The 25,953-nt window shown below is 34.7% G+C and overlaps 2 protein-coding genes across 2 annotated transcripts in view; both read left to right on the top strand.

Annotated features, from left to right (window-relative positions):
• Positions 1 to 5,591, top strand: part of LOC142358716 (uncharacterized) — a 163,235-nt gene extending 157,644 nt beyond the window's left edge. The window contains exon 9 of the mRNA XM_075410249.1: positions 3,684 to 5,591. Coding sequence (XP_075266364.1) covers positions 3,684 to 3,799 — 116 coding nt within the window. The 3' untranslated portion in view covers positions 3,800 to 5,591. The remainder of the gene's footprint in view (positions 1 to 3,683) is intronic.
• The window catches only part of LOC142358715 (uncharacterized), a 405,321-nt gene that overhangs the window by 157,650 nt on the left and 221,718 nt on the right, over positions 1 to 25,953 (top strand). The gene's annotated exons all lie outside the window — the stretch shown is intronic.

The raw sequence follows: 25,953 nt of genomic DNA, 5'->3' as shown, positions 1-25,953 counted from the left end.
AAGAATTATGTTTCCAGACTCCTTGCATTGAATTATGAGAATTTCCTTGAATATTCTTCTAACTGCTCTTAGTATTGAGCTTATTTATGGCTCTCGATTGAAATTTGAAGCGATGATTGTAAACATCTGTCTGTTTTATGCAAAGCTTTTGCTAGGACGTTTTTCATCTAGAACATGGTTTTGATTTCACTTCTGTGGTGACTTTTCTTTCGTGACTTCTTGATTTTTGCGTGATTTGAATTGGTCTTATCCAGAAATTCTGTTGCTAAATCGAAGTTTTTTTAAGATATGCTGTCACTGGGTCATGATATCGAAGTGGATAATGCTTCAGACTATTACGCCGGGGGTCAGTGGTTGGAAACTTTCCTCGGCTTTGGTTTTTTCTGCGCTCATTTAAAATTATCTACAGCCCAGTCACTTCTTAATTAAATAGAGCCACCCGTCGTTCGAGAGCTGTTTGTCTGGCGTTTATAGTTTACGTATTTCCTCCATTTTGAAGCTTAACTCACCATATTTATCAAATCTAATGGAACTGCTAACCAAATTAGAACTATTTGTGAAACTTAGTTTGAAACTGTTTCAATCCCAACCACGAGCCGTGTGGTCAACGACTTTTTTGGGAATCTGCCGGCAATTTTTTGGTTTTCACTCGGATTCAAAATAACTTTGGAAGTGAAATAACTTGTGTTGAATAGTAGTGGATGAAACCCGGCGGAAATGCAGAACAACACTGCCAAGCCTACCTTCCCATCGCCCCCACCCCTCACAACGCTTGACCCACGCTGCTCACCCCCTAATTCTAGAATACCTAAGCCGCAGCTAGCTTTTTCCGCCCGACTAGTCGGTTATTGATAGCTGCCCTCCATATTTTTTCTTGACTTCTACCTTGCAAAATGGGATAAACAGGTAAGACCAAACCGGCCTTATGTTTCTTTAGAGGCTCAAAGCTGGCTTTAGTAATCCTTTGAGTTTGTCAACCGCAAAATGGTGCAATTTTTCACTTTTTTTAATCCTTTTTTTCGAGTTTTTTTGTTTTGTCTTGAATTGACATTTGTCAAAGTTGATAAAGGTCGTTTGCAAGATATGATTACTTTTTGTGACCATTTTATGAGCTATATGTTTTGGTAGTGCAAACATAGACACGGAAAGTGATAATAATTTTTGCAATTTTTTCAAGTTTTTCCGAAAAGTTTGTCATTCTTTACTTTTCCATCCACAGCGGCCAGGGAGCCTCCTCTAGTATTTGATGGTAGTTTACTGCATCGTTTCTGATATCAATAGAATGTTTTTCCAGTTTTTACTATCACGAATTTTAGCAGATTTGTGTTAAAACACGCAATTTTCCTCACTTTTTAAAAAGTTTTTCATGCCCCAGGTGCCTGAGAACCTCCCATGTGGCTAGATAATAGGTTATTGCATAGTTTCTAGTGACGATAGAAAAGTTTTCTTTAAGATTTTACTATTACAAATTTTAGCAATTTCTTTATACTTGCAATTTTTCTTGAAGTTGATGAATTTTTTTTCCAGCCCCAGGGGCCAGGGATTCTCCTCTAGGGCTTATTAACTGGTTACTGCTATTTTTGTACTGGCAATTGATTGGTTCGCAAAATTTTAATATAAAAAATTTTAACTATTTCTTGATAAAATTTGCTTTTACATAAATAAAAATTCGCAAAAGTTCTTAGTTCTTTGATCTTTATGGGCCAATGAAACTTTTTGAAGGCTTCAGGGTGGGTTGCTGAGTGGATTCTGGAAACAAGGAGACTGTTTTGAAAATATCAATAGCACGATTTTTTGCATTATTTAATAAAATTTGCAATTGTTGTAACTTTTTTTCTGAAATTTTTTGTCATTTGCTGTTTTTCTTTTTTTATGAGCCAATTAAACTTTTTTTAAGTCTTGCAGATGTGTTGCTGTAGATATTCGGGAGACAAAATATGGTTTTGAACGTATTAATTTTGCAAATTTTGGAAACTTTCAGTAAATTTTGTTTTCATTTTTTAAAAAAGTAGTTCTCATCTTTAAATGGCCAATAAAATCATTTCATGGCTTGTGCGTGGCTTAATAGGTTAATTTGTTAGGTCAACTTGGGGCTGAGGGGTAAAAGCTTCAAAAGTTTTAGCGAGGATTATATTTGATTAATTTGTTTGATTGTTCTAGTTTTCAACTTTTGAGACGGTTTGTCTTTTTGGCTGCCGTTGTTCAATTGAGCTGATTGTCGGATGTAATGGTTCTAATTTTTTTCAATTCTTTGGACTGTGTTTCAGGAGTTGTTCTGGTATGTTTGCTTTTACTTCGTCGAACTAGATTTTTGTTTGCTTTACCTTTGTTCACAGCTTGTTCAACATTTTGCGTGAAATCTTTTTGACTTCTCTGGGCTAATTTCACTACTCTCTCATTCTGCTCAAAATGCTTTCAAGCAGAAGTTGCTCAGCAAAGCAATCTAATGTGAACAGAATCAGTATCAAAAAACAAAATTAAATTGGGGATAAACCTATAAAGCCCAATTTTAGATGCCCGCTTTTTGAACTTGGTTTTTATAAGTCTTTGTTAACATCTCTAATGCGTTTTGGTATTCATACTATCCCCTGTATCCTCATTAAAAAACAGGAGTATGTCTAACTATGAAATCCAATCAAAATAGTTCGCAGTTTCGACAATCAGTTTTCATTTTTGTTTTTCTGTTCCTTCAATCCCAATCGCTGTTATGGGAATCAATGGCGCTTGTTTTCCGGCAATCTGCCGGGTATGTTGTATTATCGCTCTAGTGCAGTTTTAGATCAATCGTCAGGAGTGCAGTTTTAGATCAATCGTCAGTAGATCAATCGTCAATCATCAAAGTGATATCTTGTTTTTTCTTGCGTTTTCATTTCAAAACTAATCTTTTTTCGGCAATCTTCGCTTCGTGATTTAAGTAATCTGACGAGTAAAACTACCTATCTAATTGAAGCCGCTAGAGATCCGTTTTTACTAGAACTTTGCCACCCACGAATTGCATTTGAGAAAGTTGCATTTAAAGCCGTATTGACATTAATCTGAGAGCAGCGTGTACGACTGGTATGTAATAATCGTCTGGGTACATTTTTTTTGCCGTTGTGCTGCTTGGTGTTGTTGACTTTTGATGTCAACATGATGGTTTTAAGTCCCTTTGGATCGTATTCCACTTATTCTATGCATTTTTCTGGTCATTTGGTTAATCCAAAATTGCAACCTTTTATGACGTAGCTGGATGGTATATTAAAAATGCGTCTTGCGGATCAAGAAATAGAGGTACGCCATTCACATTTCAGAGGAGCGCAAAATTAATTTTAGCATCTTTAACCCCCAATAAATAGAGAAATCCTTTTTAGAAGTAAAGTTTGCTTACAGTAACATGTAATTAGTATCTTCGGGTGATCCAAAAGGTGGAAGGGTGCCCATAAAACTGTTTTTGTGAATTTTTGAAACTCATGACCAATATCCAAAATATTAGACAGCAAAAAACCTTTTCTCCGTATTCCAAAAATAAATCTTCCAGAGATAAAAAGTTGGTGTTCAATTAACTCGTTTAAAAGATCTGCTTTTCAAAAAAATTTGAAAATTCGATCAAAAAAATTGATTTTTATATCAATTTTTTTTCAACTTTTAGATGTTTTCCCTGCGGCAACATCAATAAGGCACGGATAAAATTTTGGCTGTTTCAGACTTCAGTCCCGCGTCCCGTGTGCACACATCGCGTGTAAGTAGTGTTGGAGTAACAGACGATGGGTTCGCCCTCTGCACTGCCTCGTGGGACGGAACACTGCGCATTTGGGCATAGATTACTATGCCGTAGTTGGAGTTCGAACTAGAATTATAATTTGTTAGATGTTGCTTTATGGAATAGAGACAACATCATGGCATATGATATTGATAAATTTGCGATAAAGTTTCGCTGGATTGGTCACATTTCTGCTTTGTCTCCACCACTATATCTTTTACAATGCTTCTCTCAGCCGATGGTGTTAACACTATTTTGAGGGCATAGATCTCGGGCGGAGAAGCAGAAATATTGATAGGATTAATGTGAGGAAGTAGCTTGCTAATCGTGTCATGAGTTTTTGTTTAATTTCTATTGAAGAACACAGAGTAGCCGCTGATGGTGAATATATAACTTGAGAAAGAAGAAGAGTACCCGAACTATATTTCAAGCTACTTGTGTGTTTATAATATTTTCTCATTCTTTTAATTTGGTTAGTTAGGCGAATTATGGAAAAAAATGGTCACTATCGTTGTGTTCGAGTTTGGTAACTGCGTATACATATAAATCTGCTCACTATAATTTTCTATTGAGTGCAATATTTTTGAGATTTCATGCGCCTCTTTAATGTATTTAACGGTAACGTCGCCATAAAATGAAATTGATGTTGATGAATTTGATAATTTGATGTAATTTTATTTTCTTGAAAAGTAGGGAATTGAAGTCATCATGTTCGGACTGTTTCTCGCAGTTATGATTTAATGGTTTGACAGCTGTGATAGTTCTGCAAAACTGTTAATATTAGTTTCTTGGTTTACGGAGAGTTATGTTGTCCTTGTGCTATTTTGGAAGTAGTTTATGTCTGTGATTATTTACCATATTTTATGTTTCGTATTGAAGTATATTAGGTTCTGGTTCTCCGGGGAACTGGGTTTTCATTTTTTGATCGTTTTTATTTTATGGTTTTACAGAAGCTATCACGGCTGTAATTAACAGGGTATGTCTTGAACTTAGTGAGTTAAAGAGACAGCTTTTTATAGACAAATCTCTTTAAAACTAGCAGTTTTTTTTTTAATTCTTAGATAAGGTATATTTTACGTTCACAACTCATGTCAACAAACCCCTGAAAGTAGTAACTCCTCGACTGCAGCTTTCAATAGACCTAGAAGTTAAGTGTGTTTCCGGATTAAAACTGCGAAGTTTAACTTGAGTAATTTTTAACTGTCTTCACGGAATTTACAATCAGCCGAGCAGGAAATTTGCGAAGACATAAATTTCTTGTTCTGGCATAATGAAAGATCAAAAATGCAGATTCTATTTTGAAAAAGAAATTCGTATTGTTTGCTGTCTATAGCCAATGTAATGATGCTTTTTAGTCAGATTTTAGCTGTTAATTTTTTTTTCGAATGCGTTATTTTATTCAGTTTTACTTGTAAATTATGATAGATCAATTTATGACTAAATGCAATATTTTTGCAATTTTATTATCACGTGTTAAATTGTCATATCATCGACTTGTCCGGTGAACACAAGTTGACATTAATTACATACGTTTGAAGGGGAAAGGACAAGTCGGCATCTGTTATTTTTGTTCTAATAGCAATTACCTCGTGCATATATAAATCTAGTACATATGTTAGGCATGCAGATCATTTAGTGTGGTCTCTTTCGATGTTAGATAGAAATATTAGTAGTACATAATCTGTTGTCAATATTGTCCCCATTTTCACGTTAAGGTGAGGATGGGAGATGAAGATTGTTAAAATTCTATTTTGTCCACGGTGCTGGCGCCTCGGAGAGAGAGAGAGCTTGATGTGAAAGAAATAATGCATCATACTCATCAGAAGAATAATTGACGTCTTATCAGCTTCTACTTTTTTGTTTTACAATTGAAACGTAGAACTCATTGTTCAAAAGACTAGTCGTAACACGAGCAGCGCGTGTTCTTAAGCGAAAAGGTTCTACACTTGCCATAAAAGATATACTTAATATGTGTTTAGTACCATTTTAATCGATAGTTTCATGTTTTAGGCGATCGCGTCTTTGACTACTTCTGAGCGCAGGTTATTTAACTCGGCATTGTGCACACCATTAGTTGATAAAAATAAAAAGCTTTAATAGCTTGCAGTACACACAAACTTGTGAATCTCGTAGTTTTTGTTATTCGAAATTCACTGACACTCTGGAAGTGCTGCATAAGATGTGCCAAAGAGGAAGCATTGAGTTGGTGAGTCAACTATAAAATCAGTTTTGTAGCCTTGTAAAGTAATCAGTTGATCATATAATAGAGAGGTTTTATTTTAACAGCAGAAAAGACAATATTGAAATTCAATTAAAATTTTTGGCTTCATTTTTTTGGAGGTTGGCATATTCAATGCCTCTCCCCTAATAAAAGCCGATAGAAGGTCATATTTTTATTAATAGCCGCCCTCATCTTCTCAACAGGCTATTATAGCGCTTCTATTTTTTTACAATTCAAAGAATTTGAATTGTATTGGGGCGCTGTCTTTTTACTTTTTAAGAGGAGTATTGGAGAAGTCCTTTTTTTAAATTGATTTTATTGTAGTGATTTTTGAAGCTGGATTGATTTTGGTGCTGAACAAAAGTGAAGAGCGGAGCGAAAAAAGAATGGTTTTTGTTCATACCGCTGTTTTTGAGAGAGCGAGAAATTGATGTGTGAAAAAATTTCTAAGCGAGCAAAATTTTTTTTGTTCACGTGCGGCATTTTAAAGCATTTTTTTAATTTATTTTGGTTAAGAGGTTTGGTTATGATTTTGTTTTAATTTTAGGCTGGTTTCGGTAGTGGTTTGAAAACTTCTGGAAATTCATATGAAGTTTATGATAATTTGGAGGTTTTTAATGTGTTTTGCTGATTTTCGAGCTAATTTTAGCGTTTTTTTTGACGATTTTGTTTTACTGGCTCAAATGGGTATTGAAGAAACCCCTTCAACTTGAGTAAATTTATGATAACAATTGGTTACAGTTTTGTGGGTAAGAATAATTTTGTCGAGAAAAATGACAAAAAAATGGCGAAAAATGGAACTATTTTTCTTAATTTCTTGCAGTTTTTTTCTGTTTTTAGCTATGTTTCTTTGCCTATTATGACTTGCCTATTGTTTTGCGAGCATATGAATACCCTATTGGCTGAATCGAATTTTTCTTTGGATTTATATGTTTTTTGAAACATTAAAAAATTCAGTAACTTTTTTAGTTTTGCAGTGATTGTTGTTTTTAAGAGCTTTTTTTCATAATTTAGCCTAAAGTTATTTTTCAAAATTCACATGAGTGGTTTTTTAAGTACTAGTTGTTTTGATGAAGTTATTTTAGCAGAGATAGTATTTTCGGGATCTCAATCTATAGCAAAATTTGATCAGATTTTTATCATATTTTAACAGATTTGATTTTATTGTTTTTACTTTTTTGTTTCATGACATTGTTTCAAGATTTTTTAAGATCTGTTCACACATTTTCATGATTTTTGAAGTCAAATTGCAGTAGTGATTTTGGTAACGCCGAAACAGGAAGTGGAGCGAAAAACCGAGTGGTTTTGCGGCATGAATTTTTTTCGCTCTAAATATAAAGTAGAGTGGGAAAACGGTGTTTGAACAAAATTTCATTTTCTCGCTAGTGGTTTTTTTTTCACATGCTACAATTTCACTTTGATTTTTACAGTTTTTCAATTTTTTGGATCGGTTTTGTTTCTATATGGTTTTCTCAATCCATTCATAGTCCGTTCTTGGTCTAGTTTTCTTTAGTCAATGAAAATTCTTTGAGTTGTACGGCAGGACTTGTCATCTTCTCAGCCGACTATTATAGCGCTCCTATTTTTACAATCCAGGAATTGGATTGTATTGGTGCTCTGTCTTTTTTTTATTTTTGTAAGATGTTTTCACACTTTTCATGACTTTCAGCTTTCAGAACGGGATAAACAGGTAAAACTCAGCGGGCATCAGCAGGCCCTTAGAAGCGTTTAATAGTCTTTCAATTGCTTAGAGTGGCGAAGCTACTGGGAAGGCCGTAATTCAATGTTAAAATGTAATTTTTAGGGGTTTTCTAGCCCAAAATGTTCCAATTTTTTTTGCGTTTTTTTGCCATTTTTCAAATATTTTATAGGACCAGTCTACAATTGAGGTTTGTAAACGTTGATAAAGGTCTTTTCCAAGGCATAATTATTTTCTATGACCGTTTTAAGAGCTATATGTTTTGAGTATTCCAAATACAAACACGAATTTTTATACTAATTTTTGCAATTTAAAAGTTTTAGTAAGTTTTTTTAAAAATTATTTTGTCTTTTTTTGAGCTTTTTCAGCCCTAGGTTTCAAGAAACCTGCTTCAGGGTTTGATAATAGGTTACTGCATAGTTTCTAGTGTTAATGGAATAGTTTTTGAACATTTTAACATCACGAATTTTTGCAATTTTCTTTAAAAGTTTTTTGGAAGTTTTTGTCATTTTTTAGTTTTCTCAATCATCAAAGGCCACGGAATTTCCTCTACGGTTTAATATTAGGTTACTGCATAGTTTCTAGTGGCAATTAATAAGTAACTGCATATTTTCTAGAGGTAATGGATTGGTTATCAATTTTTAATATGAGTTTTTGTAATATTTTGTTAAATTTAGTTGTTTTTTTTTCATTATTTCTGAAAATTGTTAGGCTCCAAATGTATTGAGCTTTATTAGCCAGTGAAATTATCTAAGGTTTGAAATAAAAAATAGTTTATAGTTTCTGGAGAAAATGAAACAGTTCTGAAGATGTTAATATCACGATTTTTAGCATTATTTTGTTAAAATTTTTAATTATTTTAATTTTTTGCCATTTATGAGTTTAACTATCTTTACTGGCCAACCAAAATTTTTAGGTCTTGCAGGTGGGTTATATGGCAGAACACAACAAACCAAAAAATGGTTTTGAACATCTTATTGCCGCAAAATTTAGAAACCTTTAAATTTTTCACTTGTCAGTTTTTTTTGCAGCGTTCGTCAAATTTCTCGAGTTTATCTACCTTTAGTGGAGTCTCTTTCATGTCTTGTGCGTGAGTAAATGAGTATATTGAATTGTATCATATTTGGTCTTCATGATAAAAGCTTCAAGAGTTTTATCCATGATTATTTTCTTATTTAATTTCGATTTGTTTGATTCTTTTAGTTTCTCAACTTTGAGATTGTCTTTTTTCTGGGGTTGTCCAATTGATCTGCTGTTCAGGTTCTCAATAGTTCACAGTATTTCATTCAATTCTTTGGATTGTATTTAAGGACTTGTCCTGCTGTGTTTTTTTTTACTTCGTCGAACAAAAAAATGTTTCGCTTTACCTCATTTTGCCGCTTTTTCAACATTTTGCGTGAAATCTTTGACTTCTCCAGGCTAGTTTCTCTCTTCTCTCATTCTGCTAAAAGTGATTTTGAACATCAGTTGCTCATTTTGAACAGAGTCAGTATAACAATTGAAGTCAGAAATAGAAACGGGATAAACACATAAAGCCCAATTTTAGATGCCCGCTATTTGAACGACGTTCCTATAAGTATTAGTTACCTCTCTCTTATGCTTATTGGTATTGATGGTAGCCCCTGTAGCCTCTCTCTAAGAAACAGAAGTATAAATAAATCGGACTTAAAAAATGTTTTTGTACAAAAATCTTTTTTTTTTCAATATCTATTCTTTCAATCCCAATCATGCTTATTGGAATCAACGGCGGCTATTTTCCGGCAATCTGCCGGGTATGTTTAATAAATTGTAATAAAAATGATACTCGAGAAAATGAAAATTATCTATCTTCTGATAAAGTTTGAAAAATTACAATTTATCTAGAAATTATCAATTCTAAAAACAAGTTGTATTAATTAAAAATTACTCCTTTTTTGTATCACAGAAAATGGTGCCAAATCTCATTTTTCAAAGTGTTAACGTGAGCCCTACTTTGAGAATTGCTATCAATCAATTTAAGGAATTATTTGGGTACTGTTGATTTTTAATTGCTCTCAAACGAAGTTTTTAGCACTTATATTAGTCATGTCGGTCTTTTTTATGCATTTTTTCACTTGATCATTTTTTCGTCTGACCCATTTGATTTTTCATCCTCCAAAATGGTATAAAAAGGTAGCGCTCAGATGGCATTAATTTCTCTTAGAGCCATTCAGTTCACTAGTCTTCAGGCATGCGATTCACGGAATCTGTTAGGAGACTTATACTTATGGTGCGAAGGGCTGTTCTTAGAGATTGACCCCTCCACTGTTGCCACCTTATCAGCCCCCTTGAACTCCCCGCTGCGCTCACTTACGCCCCTTCAATTAAACTAAAGCTTGCCTCACTGAACCGTGCCTAGCTACTGACGAAGCCAACCGCTCGCCGGTCGTTTGAGAGCACTTCGCCCGACGTTAATCGGTAATGATTTTCGCCGCGGAGCTATTTTACGGTGCTTTTGGTTGTGATTTTGTTTCTTCGTCGGAAGCTCTTTTTGCGTGCTACATTTTTTCTTGAACAATCTCTCGCTTCATTTTTTCAGTCAATTTTTCACTCTTGATTCTTGCTTTTCGCGTGACCTATGTTTGCATTGATATATTATCTGTTATTAAAATTGACTTTTCAGATAAAGTGTAACAGGGGATGATTAATTCTTCGGATTCTTACGCCAGGGGTTGGGGTTCGGATATCTGTGTTGTCAATGTTTTTTGCACCCAAATTATTCTCAATAATAGAATTAGAGTTTTTGTTTTCGAGCTTAATTTTTTAATGGGTGGCTGCGATAACCGTTGTTTTTCAACTCAATCCTGTATCTGTTTCTATCTTTATTTCATGGCACACAAGTCTATTTTGCAGCTATTCCGGTAGTCTGCCGGCTATTTTTACAAATTTATGGTTGATCGATTTTTATTTTGACAGTAATTTGGCGTCTCCAAAAAACCAGGTAAAATAGTCAACACCTATGCTTTTAATTGTTAGTTTGTTAGTTGAGGACTTAAGCGCTGTTTTAGTATACGTTTTCAGAAAAATGCTGAAGAGATGCAATTTCATACTTTGGGTGTCAAATTGTTTTTTTATTCTCAGACCTTGTCTTTACACGGCAGTTTTTTTTAATTATTTGTAAAACGCGCCTGAAACAAAAATAATTTCTTGGAGTTTTGAAATTAATTTCAAAACTTTCAGAATAAGTAATTTTTACGGTTTTGACACTCAGGAGCAAAAGTTTATGTGGCTGTGCAACTATTCAAAACAGATAATTTAGATGATCGGCGGCATGGCATCTTCTTTTGTACAGTTGCTTCTTAGCTAAGAATTGTTTGAGAATGAGCAAAACTTTTGGTAATTTTTTCTTTTTCAACGGGGATTAGAAACATGCAAAATCATCGCATGGTGAAATTTACATTGTGTAGAATTCTCTAGTTGCAACTACAGTTGGATTTTAGCGTAGGAAATTGAAAAAATCTTGGATAATATATTTTGAGACTAATTTGTCTTTCTTCGCACGCTTGTTTTTTTGCATCTTTCTAAAGTCTTTGATGTTTTTCCTATTGTTTTTTGACCTCAACAATTGTTCATTGATCAAGTTGCCGTTGATCAGTGATAAATATAGCGTTTGTTGTTGACTAAAAAAAATTTTTGTACACATTTTAAATTTGTCTAATTAAATGGTCACAAACGATGCTCAAAACGGTCAAGACATCCCATAAAATCAATCATCTTTCGTTGCTAACAGTTGCAATTAAATTTAAATTATGATGACAGATCATGGTGCAACAGAAAGAACAACTCCTGGTGCAACTCCTTAAGATTAAACTTTCCTGTTTTGTAAATCAATACAGTATCATAGTACTGCAAATTGGACGGCGACTTCATTTTATGAAAATTATTTACGGTTTTCATTTTTTCGTTTTAAGAACAATTTGGGCTAGTTTTTTATTGAACTTTCCAAAGTTTTCCTTTTTTTAAATTAAATTTAAAATTATCATTTTTTGTCCCTAGTAAAATTGGCCAATCGTTGACAGAACAAAGGAGCAATTGTTATTTGAAATTACAGAACTGAAAACTGTCGAAAACCAAGAAAATGCGTAATGGGAAAATGCTGATGAAAATATATAGAAACCGAATGAAAGTTGCGATTAGTTTATTAAATTGCCATTAACAAAATAAAGTCATTAATCTGCAAGCTTGAATTATCTTAAATTATCGCGGCAGATTTTGGAGAACTTAGTACGGAAAAAGTGGTCCAATTCTCGTCCAATAGCTTTTTTGACCACAAATTTTGTTGCATCATTAGGTCCGAAAGACCATTAATTGTAAAAGCCATTGGTTGATAATAAAGATCCTGAAAAACAAAATACAACTTAATTTGAGTGTAAAGGTAGTCAAAATTGTAAGACAATTAACAAAAACTGAATATCTGCTATATCGTCGGAAAATATATTCGAATAATTCTGCAAATAATATATTAACACTCGAAAGGTTTTCTGATCACGCTACTCAAAGTTTAGTGAGTCAATCATTTTGATGGCAAATAAACCAGTTGAAAGAAACAAATAGATCATCCCAGGTAAAAAAAAGATTGCTACTTGAAACGTTCCATTGTTACATTCAAGAATAAAGTTAAAAAATTTTTTAAATAGTTGAGAAATATCTAACTATTATTCAAAGTCTTCACTTGCAAGCCACTGCCAGGAATTGAAAGAGTTGTTTTGTAGTCAACAGTTGCCAGCAGTAAATTTAGCAAAATATAGGGTTTAGTAAACTCAAACTTGGCAAACTCAAAGACTACACATAAAAATTAGTCAAGTTAGAAGCTCTTTTTCCTACTAAAAAATATAAACAAGGAGGTTCGGTAATGAGCGTCCATATAATGCCCCGACCCCGCTCAACCACGTTTTTTGACTTTTTTTGTCCACCAAATGAGGAAGAGATAGAAAACTTTCAAAAATCACATTGTTCGAAAATAATTGTTTTGTCCATTTAAAGGATCGCTTCAAGCCCTAACCATAAAACAAATGAAACAATAACTCATTTTAGAGCCAATGGTAACGGCCATTATGGAGAGTAAGACAAGGCAAACAGCATTTCAATTTAGAACAATAAGCAGTACATACGACCGAAAATTAAGGCGCATCCATCTTTTTAAATTTTAAGGAAAAAGTGAAAATACCGTCAGATTAAATGTAAACTAATACAAATGAATGCCTCTTTTCAGAAAAGATATGGAAATTTTTTATTTTGGAATAATTAACAAGTAGGCGGAAAACAAGAACAAAAACAAGTCAGAAAATACGTTTACACTTCATAACAACTAAACTCAAAGTCATGAACGTAATTTGCCATCAACAGAAATCATTCAACGGCTTTTTTTTCTAATTTCATGCAAAACGATTCAGACCTGTCTTTATCCAGAATGTCATATGAATACAAAAAAAACAATTACACATCAAAATCGACAAGTTTCAATTTTGCGTGGAAACCGTCTCGAAGCCTTTAAGATCAGAACCTAATCCTCAAAATTTTTAATATAATCAATTGCGCCCTACTCTCACGTCATTAATGTGATATAAAACTTGTTTTTAGTGTGCCGTTAATATGACGAAGGGACATGAAAGCAAAATAGAATCCAAAAAATTGGAAAATGCAAAAAGATCAGTAGAAAATAATTGAAAACACGTAGCATCTACGCAAAGAAGCAAATATTTAAGTAATAGAACAACATTTGGCAGCGTTATATAGTTCACTTGACCCGGAATGCGACCTCTCTCTTTGATGAGACTACGCTCAAAAATTGCAAAAACAATACTGGAATCAGGAAATCTCAAAAAAGTACATTTTTCAAAGTTTTTAAAGAAAACCTTAAGAAATGACAGCTGTAACTTTTCAACTGTAAAATTCAAAATAGCTAAACTGGTTACTCCTTATGTAGTCAATTGTTCACGCCGTTGGTGATACAATTTCGAAAGACTACACATAAAATTTAATACAGGCAGAACTCAAAATTTCGCGATCAGTTTTATGCAAAAGACGTCGAAGCGAATAACCATATGCTTTTCGCCGAAATTGTTATGTGCGTTCTCTGAATCTGTTAATTGAATTGTTGACTTGTCCGCTGATTGAATTGAATATGTGCTTTGATTGAATTTTTGACTTGTCAATAACTGATGTTTTTTGAAATCTTTCTGCTCTGTAACTAACATAGAGAAACAAAAATGTAAATCTTTTTTTAAAAAATGTACTTTGCCCCATTAAAATCCGAATAATTTATTGAAGTAAGAAATTCTACAACTAAACCAAATCAGATCTTGATCTTATTGCTTTTCCTAGAAAACAAAAAATGCACCAAACGTTAACAGATTCGTTAATTTGAACAAAAATGTCACATCAAAAATAAATGGTGAATTTTAGTTGCTTATAGAGTTATATTGCAAAAAGCACTGTCTCAACTGAAAGCATTAGATATTAATAGCTTACTTGAAAGCCGATTAGAAATTTGGTGAATCAGTCTTAGTCAAAACACTACAAGAAGAACGTCAAATGCTTGAAAATTTAATGAGACCAAAACTTGCCTGGCTACCACTGCTCGGGTGTAAAAGAAAAAGAAAATTGTTTTTGAATGATGCGATTAAATTTTTTGGCAATTGAAAATCTGAATATATCAAAAATAAATTGAAATTTTTATAAAATTCTGTTTAATTACCAAAAGACTGCATATATGCTATTTCCAGATGATTTTCTCAGGAACTGGAGGCACACTTAGCCCATATCTGAGTAAAAGAAGAATGTGTTAGCAGTTTTTATGTCTGCATCACAGTTCAAACTGGACAAAAAGGCCAAATAGTCTTAGTTGATGCCACTTTTTAAATAAAAAAAGCTAACTTGCCAAAAATTTTGCCAGAAAGTGGGTTCAAACAGTTCACAAGCTCTCTTCTTTCTTTAAACGTAAAAGCAATGAGACTACTGTTAACAATTTCTTCAAAAAATATAAAATTGCTATCGTTTAAATTGATACCGTAAAATGAAATTTCTAAATCTCCGTAACTCCTCGGAAAATTTAAACTTCGAAAAGCGTCTTTTAATTTGAAGTTCTATGCTTGACAAGCTTTCTAATGATACCACTCTCAATCTTGTACAATAAATATATCGACCGGCAAAAATTAACTGAACAAAAAACCAGCAGAGTATACAGTTCCTCCGCACTAAAGTGGCTTGGACTAAGGAGGGCAATCTAACTTCAGTTATATCCGCAACTACACAACTGTTGCAACTTGTTATAAAAATTGTAAAAAATATATTGGAAATTTTTTACTTCAATACTGACAATGCAGATTAGAAAAGTCCCTGTTATCAAAAAATCTACCCCGTGAAAAACTTTTCTGGGAGGCTATATTTTTACAAATACAATTATTTGTTAAAATTTAAATTTCATTGCCCGGAAGAAAATAGTTGCTTTTCCTCGATTTTAACAGCCAATTTAGTAATTAGATTAAGTTCATATATCGTATTTTGGTGACTATTAAACGAAGTGATCAACCAATCGATAATTAAGTTAGGTTAGGAAACGAAACTGGAGGACGAAACTGAGGTCGGAGACAACATCAAGACGATTGATTTTTGAGAGCATTAATCGGCCAATCTCCTTCCAGGAGACCGCATAGTGAAGCGATTCTGAGTGTAGGCCGCTCGTAGAGATCTTGGCAAATTACGTCAGCCCATATAGTATGGAATGGTGAACCAAGTAGTCAATTATAAAGGTCTGCATTAACCTGATGTACCTGATGGGCAATGTCTTAGCGTTCTAGTAACTTGGTTAATACTCGTCTGGTTTGGGTTGTGGAGTGAACACCGACGAGCTCTTCACGCCATCTATTACCTTGTTTAAGTATAATGGTTGATCGATTAATTAATTTATTGAATTGAGGACCTGGTATCATCCCCAATTTTAGAGTCACCACTTTATTCCTTTTGGCAAGACTATTTCTTAGGAACTAACATATCACCTAACATAGAGAGGCACTTCAAACTTATTCTAACGTCATGATTATTATTGGCAAGTGAGCAAAGTTCTATAAGACCTCAACACAGTTCACTTAGGGATCGAACGAAGGGCTTGGTATGGCCCTTTAATCTATTTAAGAGCAGTAGACTTGTGAAGTTACTACCCCTTCCAGTAGTTTTTTTTTGCTAAGTATTTATTCTAGCACTACTAGGGGAACTGTGAATAGTGTGAACCTCTATCCTAATTATTCAAATTCTTTGTAATTCAAGCTTATTTCCTACTTATCGGTGTTGGTGGTTATCCTTTCTTTGAAAATCAACAATGAGTATAACTATGAGAAAAAATTTTGGCGGTCCACGTACAATGAATGGCTTTTTGCTTAGCATTTTTTAAATTACTTTGATTAGATTTACGTTCCTGAAGTAGGGTTCTGTGTTTGTGCTGAACTCTTGGTATTCTATTAAAATGTGGGTTAGAATCTACCGAAATCAGAGTCTTTCAATTGCAAGAATGAAGATCCAATTGAGGTAAAAGTTGTCGAAAAATTTCAACATGAGCACATAAAATATAACATCACATTTTTACAGGCCCTAGAAAATCAATTTAAACCCATCATTGGTCACCCATTGACAGTGATTTGAAAGACGATGATATTGATCAAATTAAAATTTTCCTTTGAAGTATCAAAAAAGCAAAATGCATTAAATTAAATTGCCTGGTGAATCAACTATGCTTTATTTAACTTTTATTGCATGTGCAAAGAGTTTATGAAATATGAGGTCCTACTAATTGCCCATAGTTGTGTTAAACGTAATTTGCTTTTTGATGAAATACCATTTTTCTTTTAGCTTAAATCCGTTTGAAATCAACCTGCCATCTGATCATGGGATCTAGCCTTGGACGGACCCTGCGAGTGCGAGTGAACACTTACATATGCAGTCTTTTGCTATTGTTTATCTGTCCAGTTTTATTCCTATTTGTATCGAAACCTTCCAAGTCTTTCACCAACACAGATCCACCTCCCATAGACGTGGAACAGTTGCGAAATTTCCCCTATGATAACCTCTTTAGAGTCAAAGGCACCCATAGCTCCAAAGTGACGCTCTACTCCTCCGATACTATAAAACCACCTCCACACCTGACAAGGGAGACATGCTTGAATAAAATTAATGACATACTGCCTTATGAACCATGGATGCCCAACTATGGGGACAAGGAGACAATGTATAGATACCTCAAACAGGCAAAAGGAAAGAGCTGAGCAGCTTTCTTTTTATATTTCATTGATTTTACACTAGGTAATCGTTACTAGCTAGCGCAGACCCCATGAGTTTTCCCATTTCCAACAAATTTATTCAATTTTGTGAGAGAAATCCTTTTTATATAATAATACATTGGTTCCTAATGACCCATAATCACTTAACTTCAAATAGAATCCCGGTGCAAAATTTATGGTACCCGTTCTAGCTCGTAATGGTTATCTTAAGTTAAAAAGTGGACTCTGTTAGCATTTTAAGGACCTAGAAGTTAGAGTTGAAAGAGCACCTGACCAAATGAAAAAAAAACAACAATAGGAGTTAAATGCTTAAACCTGATGGTGAAACAAGCTATTTTTAAAATTGGAACTAAATAAACTGCTCGACCTTTTCTTCTCGATGGACAGACACACGGAGACCCATGACTTACCTGGAGTGGGGCTGCGGGGGCAGTACATTCGCCGCCCTCAGGTACGCAGACCACGTGGTCTCAATCGAGAACTCTAAAGCCTGGTGTGACAAAGTGGTGGAAACTGAGGTGGCACAGTGCAATATTCTTCTGGGCAGACTCCACTTCTTATGCGTGAATGCAGGTGAAACCTCTGACGAGTATGCGCGGCCTCTCAGTCCAAAAAATTACACCTTCTCATTATACAGAGATGTGATGGACCATTTTGATTACTCGGCTGACTTCGTCTTCATTGATGGACGGTTGAGATTGGCTACTGCTTTAGGAATGCTTTTCCCAAATATATATGCTCCTAATCATAGTTATAGATTTATTTGCCTCCACTTGCACTCCCCTCCCCCTTTTTTGGAGTTACATGGTCTTCCACTCTAACCTCTTGTTTTAAAGAACGGATTAGAGGCGTGGATTAGATGGTCTGAGCAGAACTTGCCCAAACAAGTGTACAATTAAAAAACATTTCGCCATATCCAACATTAAATTGTGCACGCTTATTTCTGCTGATAAGTTTGTAAACCTCACAGCTAGGATCGTTATTTTGATTTTCTGTTTACAGTTCTGTAAGTTTGTGGACAGTAATCTACATCTGCGAGAAAGAGACAGAAACTATAATAGAGGGGGATTAAAATTCTTGGTAAAATCGCGGAAAAATTAATTTCAGGAAAAAGTATGAAAATGAAAATTGGTAATAATAGGTTGGGAAAATTATTGCAATGATGAAGCATCAATGAAGCATTCGAAAAAAGACAGTGTGACTCTTGTGCATGACTATTACGACAGACATGGACTATTCTCGGATCTGGAGAAGTTCTTTTACGTGGACTTTGATTATAAACCAACAAAAGAGGCAACTATGGCTGTATTCCGGAAGAGAGAAATATACGACAAAGAGGCGATGAAGGCTGCCTGGGAGAAACACAAAAATTCGTTGAAAGACTAGCAATTACCTGATTTAACAATGATGCACATTACTAGCGGCTCACTGGTGCAAAATTGTTTGATTAATTTTCCAAATTTTTTCATGCTGGTTTCAAATGTCAGTAGCTTAATACATTAAAATTTTAGCGGACACTTAAATAATCGCTTTAATTAGTCTTATTCAATTTGCTCACATAAAAAATAAAGCGCTCGCCACATTACTATTGGACAATCTTGCATTTTACCAGATCGATGTTTCGATGGGAAAGACGCAAGAATTTGCTGTAAAAAAAGTATTCATATTTTACCGGTGAATGCATTAATGCAGTAAATTTATTAAGCATTGGCTAACAATCTTTACAGGTAAAAGTTTTTGCCCTGCATTTGTCGCTTCTCACAGCAAGTCTCATCTTATAAAAGTTTCACCACATTGACAGCAAATCTTGCATTTTTCAATCAGCTTTCACACCTCTGCAATGCTTTTAAGCAACGAGAACACTTAATCTGGAGCGGTAACGATAATGCGAAGTTCTTTCTCGTCCTCTTGAGAATTATTTCATTTTTTGTATAAATTAGAATTCTGTGGGTGTCGATTATAGAAAAACGACAGATAAGCTTGTGAAACTGACAACCATAGTTTCCCATCACATTGAACTCCTCTGTTCTCAATTTGAATGTGAGCAAATTTGTTTCCTCGAAGCGATCTTTTAGAATTTTTGCCAAGAAAAATTCGTATGGCTTCGAGACAGAAAATGAGCAATATGATGCCAGAGACATAAACTCTGGACGATCGGTCTCACTTTTGCATAGATGAAGATCGAATACAATTTATTCAGTGTTGTATCTTTTTTTTGCGTTCAAAATTGACGTGTATCTTGGTGATAGCTAAGTTAATACCCGTTTTTAAGGATAAATAACCTTATTCTAAAGTTTTCAGTTGAATAATTGCGAGGTTTATTCGTGGCGCCAAATACTACTTAATAGTGAAGTGCAATTCTGCACGACAATAATTTTTGCAAAACTTAAGTTGAGTCACAATTGTTGATAGGTTTTGTAATTTCAATATTACGGCCATGCAAGAATCGTAGCAGAACCCAATCTTGACAGCCGGGTTCTTGAGTTTTACGCCAGCCTGGTTATTCTACTAAATCCAATTGACTAATACCCTCTTCAAGCAATTATTCTCCCGGAAGTATTAAAGGGCTGTAACTCTTAGCTTGATTGAAGTTAAGAAAATCATGTGTGATAAACTATGACTAATATCGTACTGAAGTTTGTAAGGCTTTAGTCAATAACAGTATTGTTGCTTACTTCTTGTAGGAAAGCTCAACTAACTCAATATTCTACGACCTAGCAAAACACAAAAAATTGATGTTGATTACGAATCATACTATCGTCATTATCAGAGCCAACTGCTCTTTGCAAAAGTTTTTAAAGGTTCTAAATACAAAACTCATACACAAGTTAGTTAAAATAAAAAACGTTCAAATTAGCATCTATATGATTATGTTTGGTCGCTGATTGGTTGATTAAAGTTAAATTTAAGTCAACTAAACGACAACACAAATAGCATAATAAAAACTTTTAACTATGAATAGAAAATCAATGAAAAAATTGCACTTTTGCACCAAAGTGCTGATAGCCACACATAGGGAAATGATGCACTAATGTATTTAGTCTCAACCTGTAAAATTTATCAGTTTTTTGATAATTTTGAAAGTTTTGACAGACTCTTAGTTTTTCCAGTTTCAAAAGTTATTTTTTGGTACCTGCTATTCAGACCCTGAATCGAGAACTATTTAGGCAAAGATCAGTGTGGAATGAGTTTGGAAAGTCCTTTTTAGCAACTTTATTGCGGTCTCTCCATCGCCCCCTTCTGTGATCAACGCCATGTTTACTATTGAACGCGTAGCGGGTTACTAGGCCAAAAGAGATATTTGATTTTGTCATTTAAACTTGCTATGGGAATGATTAATTCTAAGCTGGTTCTAGCTTTAGGTGAAAATATTCTGCGTTTACGTTAGTCAGGCAGACTGTCGCAAGGATGACTGAGAATTAATAATTGTGAAATTGATAGATAAGTATGAAATTATGATCGCTACTCTCCATCCACCAAGGCGCAGACCACCTGCACGTACAGGTTGCTCCATGCAGTGCAAAAGATTGAAGGGACGACGACCTTCCTTGAAACTCTCTTCTGTTTTGTTGATCATACATTTTGTGACCCCTTTTAGCGCCACACCCTCACAATTAACACTAATACAGCCTTCACAAAACATGAAAACGTGAAAACATTTTATTAAAAGGTCTCTGTTTCTTGTACCCATTTCTCATGGTGCGAATCACGATCTTAATTCAAATGACAGACGTGGATTCGCGGCGCGAATGCCGTGTTGTTTGATAATTACAAAATTGCTATTCATTTTTCTACTGGCCTCAGTACAAGACAATGGAATGAATAGAAATCAAAGGAATTTCATGTACAACATTCAAGTTTATTACAAAAGCAAACTAACTCTAAACTGTGCACTGTTTTTGGGGTACGGAGCCTTTTTAAACACCGTGGAAGGTTTTAACTGGCTTTTATTGACTGTGGCATCTTTTCGTTGTGTATCTCTGGCTAGCCGCGATTGTGTCCGGTAGGGGAAAGAAAGAAAGAACAAATAGTTAAAAAGAAAAAAGAAAGTGAATTAAGATAAAACTAGAAGAAGAGGAAGGTAGTTTGAGCATAAATTTGCAACGTCTTTGTGCTCGAGACAACTGTGGAGCGTGGGGAATTGAACTCCCGCTGTAATTTTCATTTCGTATACCAATGTATTGCTTCAACATGAACACTTTTGGGCTGGAGAATTGCTTTTTTGGTACAGTTTTCGTTGCTTTCTCGTGGCTAATGAATTTGACTCAGGTTTTGAACTGAATATGTCATTTGTAATTGAAAAACTCTAAAATCATTGATTCCGAAGTTTGATGGCTTCTGGTTTTCTTGTATTGTATACATGTGCTGAGTTTTAAGATTTTAAGCGAAAAAAAATGTCTCTGCGCAAAATTCTCGAGAGTCATTCTCCAGAGGAAAAGTTTCAGCACGGCGTGATTTGGGTTATTCTTTTTGAGAGCTTCGGTGACGGGGCCGAGGATCCCCGGAAGGTTGTCCACAAGAAGCTTTTGATTTTTGAGGGGTTGATACAAGATGGTCTGGCGGAGGCTTTCAGAGCTTGGAAATGCAAGAAGCGTATTTGAAAGCCTAGGAAACGACTGACAACTTCTAAATTGAAAGGATCGGAGAAGCTTCCCGGTCCTAGGTTTGATCCTGACTTTGGTCTCATGGTTCCTTTGGTTCTTAGTCGGTGATCTATGATTATCCAGCAAAAAAAAATAAAATAGAAAATTTGATTGTCAGGTAGCCTGCCCAATCAAAACATCCAAGGTGCTTTTGCAATTCTTCTTTGGACATTGCCTTTTCTGTTCTATAAAATGTAATAATAATTGAATTCAATCCCATCTGAAGTTTTCTTATGCTAAAGGAGTTAAAATTTTCGAGTAACTTTGCACGTTATATCAACGAGGCATCCTTAAAGAAACGCTTAGTGCTCTGTTTTTGTATTTGTTTTATAATAGATATGACCAATTGCAGTTGGTTAACCCATCAAGCGTTTGCATATAGAAACAATGACCAGATTCAGGACTTGTACAGCAAATGCAATTTTCCTTTTTCAGCATTCAGGTTGCTTAAACGTCAGAGCTGGAAGAATCGATTGTTTGGTCTGGTATTTATGTTTTTACAATGTTCACTCCAGTTGAGGTGTGGTATCATTATCAATCCTAAAAACTTGATAATTTTGGCTTCAACAAATTGTTCTCCGCTCTTTTGTCTTTTCAGAAGGATTCTGAATACCAAGTACTTTGTTTTGGCGGTATTTGTTTTAGTTTTGTGCCTATCACACCAATTTAGCGAGTGAGTTTAGTAAGTGATGCTTGGAGTTTGCTCTGTGTTAACTGACTGGAACTTCACTTGTCGTGCGAATTCGTCTGCAAACTGAGAAACTTCAGCTGGGGTATCTGGAAAGTTTGTGACATAAATTAAGAAAAATATAGGTTCTGCAACGGTACCCTTTTGAACACCAGCTGTCGGTGAGAATTTCTTGCTTCTCATTTTCCTGAGTTTCACGTAAACATTTCTTTGTGAGAAGAAAGAAGTTGCCCATTTGATGATAAATTTCTTAACCCCATTTTTTTTCAATTTGTCAACAAGCCCTGTTTTCCAGACCGCATCAAAACTTTTTATCAATATCAACGGAATGAATAATAATTGATTTAGCTCTATAAAGAATTCACATCAGAATGAAAAAAGTAAATTAAAAAAATTGTAACTTTACACAGATTGATCGCAGGTGAAGATCAATGCTATCTATAATGAAGTGAAAAAAAATCTTTGTTCCACTTACAAAAGAGAGACGTCTACCTGCTGGAAGCAGAGGACGATTAAAAAAAAACAAATTATGAAATGGTTGCTTTTCGATAAAGAACTACATTTTGCCGCATTCAAAAAAAATATATTTTTTTAAAAACTGAAGTTATTAGCTATCTGTACTGCCCACTTATTAAATAAGTTTTGTGATTGAGTTGAGTGATGAGTTTTTGAGTCATAAGCGATCAATCGTTGTCTGAATCAGTAGTAGTTTCAACTTCTACCGGTGTGAATATGCAGCACACCAAGGTTTGACAGTAAAGTAGTTTGAACCGCTAGAGTGAGATGAGCGGAGCATGGGCACACATTGTCACTGGCTTACGCGGTTGAATTTCGCAGTGCGATTTTCTGAATTCCACTAAATACAGCTGTTTGTTTCCCATTATAAGTTGATGTGAACTTTGGTTTTGGTAGGTCGGTCTTCGATATTTTGCTATGTCCAACCTTTTGGCACCATGTTTTTCCTGGTTCTTTAACTTTGAATGCAACATCGTCTTTTTCAAGTACAACTCTGCCAGGCGCCAAAAAATTTGTGCAGACCTTCCACGTCCTTTCTGAATCTTCTGTTCAATGCACTGGAATTTAATTGTGATTTTGAATTGGAGTGATGATTTGCTGCGCGGAACTGATTGACCCAAAACATTGTTTTAATCATGCATGATTCTTCTGCAGATCATCGGGATTTCTGTTGATTTTTTTGCATTTTGCAAAGCTTTTGTCTAATTTGTTTGCAACTCATTGTCACTTAATTTTCTTTCCTCCTATTTTTGATCACTTGATATTGTTCCAGCCCAATGTGTCCGTATCCAAACTGTTTTGCAATGTACTTGTACGATAAATTTTTGAAATTGGGTTCCGCACTGATGTTGCTGATCATGTTTTACGAATTTGGTCTGCAGACGAACTCACAAAATGCGAGACACAATTGACGTCTTTCAAAATTGTTTTGTTCTTGATTTTGTGATACTGTCTTCTTTCGGTGGTACTTGACTAGTATCGTTTGGATTGTTGCTTCAAATTTAGGTTCTGGGCAGTTTTCCTCCGTATAGTCTTTTTTCCATCGCAGAGGAGGTTCTGAAGTGGAATTTTCCCAGAAATGCTCCATTGGAAGAACAGTATTACGTGACTCTCGTTTTGGTATATCTGTGATTGCTTTCCAAAAAAGACTAACTTAGAGTGAGGCTCCAAGCTATAGAACGGAAAGCATTTAGGTTTTCCAACTGAACGTCAGATGAAAGGATGACAGAATGAAACAAAAAATGTTAAATTTGATTTTCTGCGCGCGAATCATGAACTTTTTGTTTGTTCATGAATCCCTTCCTGTGCGGTAGTCAAATTAGAAACAGAGCTCCTAAATAAATAAAATGATAACTCTGAATTGACTTAATTTCATGTATTACATACTGCATACTCTTTCATCTCAATTTTGATTTCCAAACTATGGCATTAATTCAGAGTGCGCATATTAAACATTAAAACTATCAATTAGAAATAATGCATAAACACACCCGGGGTGAGAAAAAAATTGGAGAAATGTGTAAGATAAGCGATGAAAACTTGGTAATGTTTATGTAATTTCACCGCATTCACTGTTGTTCCCACACAATTTTAACACTTTTTTCTAAGTGGTGAAATTAAGTAAGTTATAAGCGATCAGATTTATGAGCCGGAAGCAGGACGATTAAAATAAACAAATTATGAAATGAATGCGTTTCGATAAAAAACTATATTTAGTTTTCCAAAAACAAATAAGGTTTCCAAAAATAAAACTATTAGCAATATGTACTGCCCAATTATTAAATAAGTTTTGTGATTGAGTTGAATGATAAGTTCTTGCGTTATAAGCGATCAATCGTTGTCCAAATCGGTAATAGTTTCAACATCTACCGTTCTGTGAAAATGCAGCAGATAAAGATTTGACCAAAAAATGAGTGAGATGAGCGGAGCATGGGCACAGTTTGTCACTGGCTTCCTCTGGTGAATTTTGCTATGCGATTTTCTGAAATCCACTAAATACAGCTATTTGTTTCTCATTTTATGCTGATGTGGAATTTGGTTTTGGTAGGTCTTCGATATTTTGCTATCTCCTGCTTTTTTGACACCGTGGTTTTTCCTGGTTCTTTAACTTTGAAAGCAACATCAATCGTCTTTTGGAGTTAAAACTCTCATAGGCGCCAAAAAATTTGTTCAAGACTTGCGATCCTTTCTGAATCTTCTGTTCGCTGCACTGAAATTAGTTTGTGATTTTGAATTGGAGTCTTGATTTGCTGCGCGCAACTGATTTACCCAATATATTCTTCGTGTAGTTTTTGCACGCTATGGCGTCGATGCTTCCTTTAAGAAATTCTCTGTGCTCTCTTTTTGTGTTCTTTAGTAATAGATATGACCGTTTGTGGTTGGTTAACCTTTATTAACTGACTGGCCATCGACCTGTAGTGCGAAGTTGTCGGCAAACTGAGAAAATTTCAGCTGGAGTATCTGAAATGTTTTAGACGTAAATTAAGAATAGTCGCCACAACGGTCTCATTGGGGACACCAGCTGTTGGCAAAAAGTTCTTGCTTCTCGTTTTCCCGAATTTCTTGTAAACATTTCTTTGTGAGAGGCAAGAATTTGCCCATTTAATAATAATTTCCTTTATTCCAATTTTTTCAGTTTGTCAACTGGCCCCACTCTCCAGACAACATCAAAAAACTTTTATCAATATCGGCAGAATTACGCATTAAGTTCTGGTTTTATGGCTTTGATACTACTAGATTTCACATTTTAAAAAAAAATTTTAGGTATTGGCCCCTTTTTCACGTTTTTTTTCGTTTTGTCATACTATCACATTATTGACAGTTCACATATTACAATAATAACTATCAGAATAAGGCACAATAAGACACATAAAAGTGTTGAAAGGAATAGATTATGATTTTAACGACTTCAACACCCCCTTCTTGAAGAAATTAACTGAAATTTTTTACAGTTGTCTTGAACTGTCCTTTTTTCCTTGTCGTTTTAGTCGTATGATATTACCTGGATAATGACAGGTCCCATTGTCATTTCATGACGGAATAAATGAGCCTTTGTTCTGATTTGAGTACATCGCTGATGGCTTTCACGACTTTGAAATCAATTGTTTTCAAAAATGAAAAAAACTCTGTTTAACGGTCTTTAACTCTTCAGTTTTTT

This window comes from Convolutriloba macropyga, chromosome 2 (genome assembly GCF_964194025.1).
Source record: "Convolutriloba macropyga chromosome 2, txConMacr16.3, whole genome shotgun sequence".
Taxonomy (NCBI): Eukaryota; Metazoa; Xenacoelomorpha; order Acoela; family Convolutidae; genus Convolutriloba; species Convolutriloba macropyga.
The sequence above is the reverse complement of the archived record's forward strand: the minus strand, read 5'-3'. Positions and strand labels throughout refer to the sequence as shown.